At 45.7% G+C, this 9,069-nt stretch overlaps 1 protein-coding gene across 1 annotated transcript in view; it reads left to right on the top strand.

The window, feature by feature from the left end:
* The first annotated feature begins 268 nt into the window (after positions 1-268).
* htatsf1 (HIV-1 Tat specific factor 1) overlaps positions 269-9,069 on the top strand; it is a 28,524-nt gene continuing 19,723 nt past the window's right edge. The window contains exons 1-3 of the mRNA XM_073058886.1: positions 269-569; positions 3,534-3,717; positions 7,538-7,585. Of these exons, the coding sequence (XP_072914987.1) occupies positions 405-569; positions 3,534-3,717; positions 7,538-7,585 (397 nt within the window). The 5' untranslated portion in view covers positions 269-404. The remainder of the gene's footprint in view (positions 570-3,533; positions 3,718-7,537; positions 7,586-9,069) is intronic.

Below are 9,069 nucleotides of genomic sequence, written 5' to 3'. Positions count from 1 at the left end.
TGAAACAAAAATTCCTTAACCAAATTATACATTCACCGTTAATCCTAAAACTGTCCAGTTGACTCGGGGTGGGGTGGTACAGAGAAGAGTCGGGGGATTTGAGGGAGGACTCGGGGCAGGGTGGTATTGAGAAGAGCCCGGTGAGAGTCGGGGGATTTGAGCATGAAGACTCGGGGTGTGGTGCTACAAAAGAAATTGCCAAAGGCTGGTGGAGGAGTCATTACGAGGACGGACCGGCGACCGTGCACTGTGCACACCTCCGCCGGAAATGAGGCACCGGGGTCAGAGTTGAGCCGAGTGGCGCGGCCCGATCGAGGTGCGGATAGTTGGTAGACAGACCGGGTCCGGGAGGGCCAGGTCCTGGGTTGGGGGAGCAGCGGGGCAGCTCCGGCTCCACCTTCGGGATGAGCAGCGACGACGCCAATGCCGAGTTTTACGAGCAGCTTCGCCTGCAGCAGCTGCACGAAGGCGGCGGCGGCGGGGGGCAGACGGCGGGCGGCGGCACGTATGTGGATGACGATGGAACCGAGTTCGAATGGGACGAGGAGAGGAGGGCCTGGTTTCCCAAGGTGCGGAGACGGATGAGAATCGGGGTTGGGGAAGAGAGAGAACCGATGGCAGCTCCAGGGGGAGGGAGAGTGTGTACCTGGGGCTGCTCACTGGGTGGGCGGGGAGAGAATCGGGCCACTCCCTGGGGAGAGAACATGGGGTCAGCTCTCTAGCAGGACAATAGACAGTAGGTGCAGGAGTAGGCCATTCGGCCCTTCTAGCCAGCACCGCCATTCACTGATCATGGCTGATCATACACAATCAGTACCCCGTTCCTGCTCTCTCCCCACATCCCTTGACCCCGCTATCTATGAGCTCTATCTAACTCTCTCTTGAATGCATCCAGAGACTTGGCCTCCACTGCCTTCTGGGGCAGAGCATTCCACATATCCACCACTCTCTGGGTGAAAAAATTTTTCCGCGTCACTGTTCTAAATGGCCTACCCCTTATTCTTAAACTGTGGCCTCTAGTTCTGGACTCACCCGTCAGCGGGAACATGCTTCCTGCCTCCAGTGTGTCCAATCCCTTAATAATCATATGTTTCAATCAGATCCCCTCTCATCCTTCTAAATTCCAGTGTATACAAGCCCAGTCGCTCCAATCTTTCAACATATGACAGTCCCACCATTCCGGGAATTAACCTTGTGAATCTACGCTGCACTCCCCCAATAGCAAGAATGTCCTTCCTCAAATTTGGAGACCAAAACTGCACACAACACTCCAGGTGGGGTCTCACCAGGGCCCTGTACAGCTGCAGAAGGACCTCTTTACTCCTATACTCAATTCCTCTTGTTATAAAAGCCAGCATGCCATTGGGGTGAGAACTGGGGGGGGGGGGGGGGGCACGTGGCAGCTTCCTGGGGAGGGTGTAGGAGAGCAGCGTGCAGCTCCCGGTGGAGGTGAGGAGCATAAAGCACTCTGCATACAAGCAGAGACTGAAGAACGTTTCCAGAGATAAGGACGACAAAGAGGTGATTGCGGGAGGCAGAGGAGCGGGCTACAGGATTGTTTCAAATTGGTGAACAGGGTCGTGTTCAAGAACTCAGCAGAGAATCTGAACGAATACACCAGATTGTCACAGACTTTATAAAAACAGTGGTAGATGAGTGTCTTCCCCACCCAGAAGCCCTTGATGAAACGTGAGATGTACAACGTGCTGAGGGCCGGCCGGATCAGTGGCTTTCAGGCCCGGCAACCAATATGATACAAGAGGGCCACACGTGATCTCCAGAAATGGCAATTCTGAACCAAACTTGAATCACTGAAGGATGCTCCACACCTGTGGCAGGGAATGAATGGAATCATCTCTTACGAACTGAAACCAGGCTTCACTCCCAGATGAGCTCAATGCCTTTTATGCTGGCTTTGACTGTCAAGACATGGGAGAACCTTCACAAACTCCCATAGCCCCTGATGACCCTGTGATTTCAGTCTCTATTGGAGCATCCTGGTTGGTGGGGGGGTGGTGGTGAACCCGTGGAAAGCATCCGGCCCAGATGGGGTACCTGGCCAAGTACTAAAGCCTTTTACTGATATCTTTAACCTCTCATTTCGGCAGTATGAGGCTTCGATTATAGAAGAATGTGGTAACCTGCCTCAATGACTATCGTGCCGAAGCACTTACATTCACTGTGATGAAGTGCTTCGAAAGGTTAATGATGAAACTTATCAACTGCCTGAAAAGCAACTTAAACCCACTCCAGTTTGCCTACTGTCACAAAAGGCTCACAGCAGATGCCATTTCATTGGCTCTTCACTCAACTTTGGAACATCTCGACAGCGAAAATGCATACGTCAGGATGCTCCTTGTCGACTATAGCCTGGCATTCAATACCATCATCCCTCAAAACTAACCATTAAGCTTGAAGACCTTGGTCTCAATCCCCTCCCCCAGTGCAACTGGACATCTCCACAATCTCCATCAACACATGTGCACCCCAGACCTTTGTGTTTAGACCTCTGCTCTACTTGCTTTATACTCATGACTGCGAGGCTAAGCACAGCTCCAATACCACACTTAAGTTTGCTGATGATAGCACTGTCGTTGGTTGAATCAAAGGTGATGACGTATCAGCATTTAGGAGGAAGATTGAAAATCAGGCTGAGTGGTGCCATAACGACAACCTCTCACTCAATGTCAGCAAAAACGAGGAGCTGATTATTGACTTCAGGAGGAAACCAAAGGTCCATGAGCCAGTCCTTGTCAGAAATTTCTCAGTGTTGTCAATTCAGAGGTCTGCCCTGTGTCCAGCATTTACGTGCCAATACGAAGAAAGCATGGCAGCACCTCTTACTTGCTTAGAAGTTTACAACGATTCAGCATGATATCTAAAGCTTTGACAAACTTCTATACTTGTGTGGTGGAGATTATATTGATGGTATGCCTCTGGTATGGAAACACCAATATCCTTGAATGAAAATTTCTGCTAAATTTGGCCCAGTTCATTATGGGTAAAACCCTCCCCATTATTGAGCACATCTACATGGAGGGCTGTTACAAGCAGCAGCATCTGTCATTAAGGACCCACCACAACCCAGGCCATGCTCTCTTATTGCTGTTGCTGGCCGGAATACCCTCAAACATCATGGTCTTGAACCAAAGGGTGTCTGGGACTAGCAGTGGGGGGTTGGTCTTATACTAATGGGAGAGATGTGTCTGGGACTGGCTAGGGGAGAGAGATCCGATAGTTTGGGCTGGGGGTAGTTGTGAGGTGCAGTGCGTCAGCCTATGACACAACAGTATTCTGTTTTCCTGTGTAGTTGTAAGTGGTAATCTTCCCTGTCATTGCTATGTGTAGATCTTGTACAACTATCCTCTTCACCATTCATTAGTGTCACGGTCAGTCCAAAGTTTTTCAAGTCTGCTTCCTTATAGGAGGAAACGTCATCTGAGTATTACTTTTGTAGCGCAAGGCTCCATTGTAACCCTATTCTCGACCATGCTGTAAATAAATGCATTTCTATACATGTCTTAATACTTTAGATAACTGAAGACTTTCTGGCAACCTACCATGCAAGCTATGGATTCGTTGAAGAAACCTCTGCTAATTCTGGAGGTGACAACATTAACACCATTAACACTGAGAAGACTGGAGTGGCAGGGAAGAATTCCGGAGTCAGTACATCGCAGAAAGATGCTAAAGGGGAGAAAAGGAAAGCTGATGCAGGTAATTCAGTTCTTCACTTGTCTTTATTTTTGACACACTTTCAGTGCAGTTCTTTGAGATCAGTTATCTGCAGGATGTGAATTTTGCTCTTAAAGATGCACTGAGTGAAATGGCCACGGGGTGGGGGTAGATTTAGGTTTTCTGTTCATAAAATCATTTGCCTAGCGTATGGCTGAAGCTTGCTCTGGGAAGTTCGCACACGAGCTTCATATGTTTATTTTCTTCTGAAATACGCTGAACTTTCTTCCCTGGCTTGTCACTTTTCCTGCCTAATGATTCAAGTTAAAGTTTAATTGTCATTCAACCATATATGAATGTCCGTGAAAACAGCCAAATGAAGCAGCGTTACTCCAGGACACCAAGGACAAAACACAGCACAAGGCACATATAATGGGGCGGGGGGGGGGGGGGGGAGTGTCAGTGCTTTTGCTGCTTGTGCATGGGAGGGGGCGTTTGGGGTTCTGCTGTTACTGTCATTCATTCTTTCAGGTTTTTTGTTTTGTCGATGTCTCGGAAGAGTAAAAATTTCAGGTTGTATACTGTATACATTCTCTGATATTAATTTGAACCATAAGGTATCGGTAATTTACAGTTACACAAAGCAATATAGTCCAAGTCCCTCAGTCCATGAATGTTGCAGCAGTTTGCAGTTGAACACAAACAGCTTGTCTTGTGCTGAACAAACACTGGAGCAGCACGAACTCCAGCTTGGATGCTGTGCCATACCGCTCCGACATTCCACTGGAGCTCACGGGATCTACACCTCTCTTCTGGGTGGGGTGATGTAGGTTCAGTGAGAAGTTGTTGGTGTTGTTTTATTGAAACGTCGAGACATAGCCTCCACTATTCAGAGACATCACTAGGATAGTTTTGGGGTCACAGGGGTCAGGTTAGGTTTAGCGTCAATGATGTGGGGGAGTTAGTGGTCAGAATAAGGTTTAGAGACCAGGAGGTGGAGGGGTTAGATGTTATGTCTTCACTCTGTATTTGAAAGTCAGCAATGTGGACATGGGACAAAGGACATCTGGAGTCAGTGCCTCCATTCTGCGCTGTAGACCAGTGACGTGGATGGGTGATGAAGATTGTTAGGCTGTCCCGGGTTTGGTTGGGTCCCTGCAAGCTGGAGAGACAAGGCCAGTCGTTCGACGTGCTCCGAGTTTGGGATCCTTGTTATCGGCTAGTCTGGAGATTGTAAACAGATCGGAGCTAGAACCCTGTTGGCTGGCGACTGGAGCTGGAGGAAGGAAAGGGGCTTGTTTAGCTGTTGCTTTGTTCTGTTTTGTTGTGTTTTGTGTTGTTCTGCCAAACATCGCCACCACAGCATGCCTACGACGGAATGTGTGGCAACACTTGTGGACTGCCCCCAGCACAGCCTGTGGGGTGTTGATTGTGTTAACAACCAATGCACACACATGCATATTTCATTGTGTGTTTTGATGTATCTTTGATTAAAAACTGAATCTACTTGCCCAGAGTCCATTTTTCCACCTTGATTTCCTCAGTGTCCTTGAAACCCTGACAGTACTTGATCACTGGACATCCACCAGACTCTGAGACAGAGAATTTTCCCGAGTCCTTACCCTGGATGCTTCCACTAAATAATGCATCCTCTTGTCATCTGCAATATTGAGCTCTGCTTAGAATATTCTTCCCTTTTCAGAAGCTAATTGATGTTTATAGTGTATGATAAACAAGTTGCACCTTTGAATCCCTCAAGTGGCATCACAGACTGAAAATGATAGGTCATTTACTCTTCTGGTTTGTGACGATGATGAAACACTAACTAAGGAATAAATTTCCTTCTGTCTTGCATTTGGGGGAGAAATTCATCTTTGTGACATAATTCTTCTCATCAGCAAATATGGTACCTGTATCATTGGCAATATTCCCATTGTAGCTTTAACTAGACACAAAATCTAGGTTGAGGAAGAACTGCATTATTGGGGCATAATTCCTTTCAGATTAAGGTTCTGCCTGTGTGCATAGACAGATGTGAGAGATACAATGTGTTACTTCAAAACAAAAGAAGGGAATTTTACTCCATTTGCTGCCCCGATAAATATTCCCCAAAAATAATTGCTGGTTGTTACTGTGCTTGTAGTGTGTCATCTGTGTAAATTGGCCCCCAAACTTTCTACATTGCACTTGCAAGATAAATTAATCAAGGCCAGTCCACCATCCAGGTCATGATCTCTTCTTGCTGCTGCCATCGGGAATGAGTTACAGGAGCTTTAGTTTCCCACACCATCAGGTTCAGGAACAGTTATTACCCTTCAACCATCAGGCTGCTCAACCAGTGTGGATAACTTCACTCACCTCAACGCTGAACTGATTCCACAGCCTATAGACTCACTTTCAGGGACTCTACAGCTCTTGTTCTCAGTTTTATGTATTTATTTATTTGTAGTTGCACAGTTTGTCGCCTTTTGCGCATTGGTTGCTATTAAGTCTTCGTGTGAAGTCTTTCATTGACTATTGAACAACTTTGTTCTACTGTGAATGCCCACAAGAAAATGAATCTCAGGGTTCTATATGGTGACACATATGTACTTTGATAATAAATTTACTTTGAACTTAGATAGTCAGTGCGAGCTTATTAGGGGAAGACGTCAGACAAATTCGGATTGTATTAGTGAGGACCGTGCAGTTGCTGCTGCTTATGTGGGTTTAAGTGGTGCACGTGGGGGTCTATGAATGTTGGCAAAATTGGATCCAAACTTGGTTTGTGATAGGGTGGTGGTGGAGGGTGTGTTTGTGATTGTTTCCCTGTAATCCATGGTCTATCACAGACTTGCTGCTTTGTATAAATGTGAGTGAGTGACACTGAATATGTGGGACATACACTTAGTAAGTTTTCAGATGACACCAAAACTGGTGATGGTGTTGTGAGGAGGGTCATCTTGAGCTCCAGGATGATACTGATGGATTGGTAGGATAAGCATGACAGTGACAGTGGAAGTTGCTCCCAGCACAGTGAGACTTTTCTGTCCGTTTAGAACATAGAACAGTACAGCACAGTACAGGCCTGTTATCTCACTATGTTGGTTAACCTACTCCATGATCAATCTAACCCTTCCCTCCTACACAGCCCATAACCCTCCATTTTTTTCTGACATCCATGTACCTATCTAAGCTTCTTTAATGTCCCTAATGTGTTGGCCTCTACCACTAATCCTGGCCGTGCATTCTAAGTACCTGCTACTCTGCATTCTAAAAAAAACTATCTTTGACATCTACTCTAAACTTTCATCCACTTAAAAAGATTTGCATTTTGTCAGAAATCCCAGTGGTTTGGCATCTGGTGTGCCAGATGATATATCCCCTGCTTCTTATAAATTCACTGAGGCCCTGTTCCCAAGTTCCTTATAAACTCATTGGGGTCTAGGGGGCATATTTAATTTCTGCATATTTTAATTTTAATGGGTGTAGTTTGCTGTTTTCTCCTTAAGCTCATCTTGTTCACTGAAACAAAATGTACTGCTGTGTCACTTCTAAGGAAACCTGAATTAAGAATTGTTTAGGGTACTAATAAGTAGTGGACTCAGAGCCTCCATAAGTAGGAAGGGAGTGGGGGAGATGTATAGCTCTTATTTATAGTCGTTGCCTCTAATTATTTGATCTGCTAAACATATTAACATTGCTTGGAGTTTTTCCCCCACACAGAGGGTCTTTTTTTAAAGACAGTATAATGTGGCACTATTATGTTCACGTGGTTAAGTGAACACTGTTGTCCTTCAGCACAGAGCCATATCATGCTCATTTTTTTTGGGAAGTTTGTAGTGTAGATCTATATTCGTACTTAACAATATTTCTCTTACAGGCTGGATTGACGTTGAAGAACAGAAGAATACAAGTGTGTATGTCACTGGTAAGTACCAGATTGCAGAATTTACTAACAAAGTGAATTGTGCTGCGATTTTTGTGTCTGGCTTATTATAGCTCAAATGTCCATCCATGCACAGCCAGTGCCCTGCTCTTGTGAACTGGAGTATAGCCCAATACACTGGGCAGCAGACTGAACAACATGTATATTCATATAACTGGATAGTCAGCTGAAATTTGAGTAAAACAGCACAAAAGTAGGCCCTTCAGTCCAACTGGTCCAGGCCCACCACAGCAACCTCCCGACTCGACCCACTTGCCCATATTCAGCCCGTAACCCTGCAAGTCCCTCCCCTCTATGTGCCTATCTAAATGCCTCTTAAATGTTACATTTACACCAGGTAGCAGCTCATTCCAAGTACTCAATACCTTCTGTGTAGAATAATTTACCTATCAGGTCTCTTAAATCTTTCTCCTCTTACCTCATATCTGTGCCCTCTAGTTTTTGACTCCCAATCCTAGAGGGAAAATGATTATGGCTGCCCACCTTATCCATTCCTTCATGATTTTATAAACCTGTGATGTCACCCCTCACTCTGCTTCACTCTAGGGAATAAAGATGTAGCTTGACCAACCTCTCCCATAACCCATGCCCTCTAGTCCAGACAGCATCCCCATAAACCTTTTTTGCACTCTCTAGCTTGACACTGTCTTTCCTAAAGCAGTGACCAGAACTGTACACAATACTCCCAAGTGCGGCATCACCAGTGGCTTGCATAAATGCAACTGCTAAACACGATGCCTGACTGTTGACAGCTTGCATGCTAAACACCTTCTTCACCACCCTGTCTACTTGTGTGACCACTTTCAGTAAATTGTGTTCTTGTACTTCCAGGTCCACAACACTTGTTGGTGCCCAAAATTCACTGTATAGGTCCTATTCTGGTTTGACTGATCAAAAGCTGTCACTTCACAGTTACCCACGTTGAAGTCCATTTGCCATTCCTCAAATCATCTTTTTAACTGATTAAGGTCTCTTTGCAGGTCACTTCACTGTCAATTTAGTGTCATCAGCAAACCTGGTAATTGTATCATGTACGTTCACTTCCAAATCATTTACATCAGTAGGGAATAACAGAAGTTCCAATGGTAACCCCACTCGTCACAAACCTCCAGTCATGGAATCAACCTTCGGCCATCACCATCGTCCCATCATCAAGCCAGTTCTGAATCCTCCTCACCAGCTGTCCCGGAATCCCATGTGACCTAACCTTCCAGACCACCCTGCGTAGGGAACCTTGTCAATGGCCTTACTAAAGTCCTTATAGAAAATGTTCACTGCCCTACCTTCATTTGTCCCCTCGGTTACCTCTTCAAAAAAAATCTCTAATAGATTCATCACACATGACCTTCCATGCACAAAGCCATACCTACTATTCCTGATCAGGCTTTGACTATACAAGTGACGATAGATATTGTCTGACTAGCTTGTAGTTCCCCAGTCTCTCCTTGTAACTCTACTAAATGGTG

The sequence above is a fragment of the Hemitrygon akajei genome, chromosome 10, assembly GCF_048418815.1.
Source record: "Hemitrygon akajei chromosome 10, sHemAka1.3, whole genome shotgun sequence".
Lineage (NCBI taxonomy): Eukaryota > Metazoa > Chordata > Chondrichthyes > Myliobatiformes > Dasyatidae > Hemitrygon > Hemitrygon akajei.
This window is presented reverse-complemented; position numbering and strand designations above follow the sequence as displayed.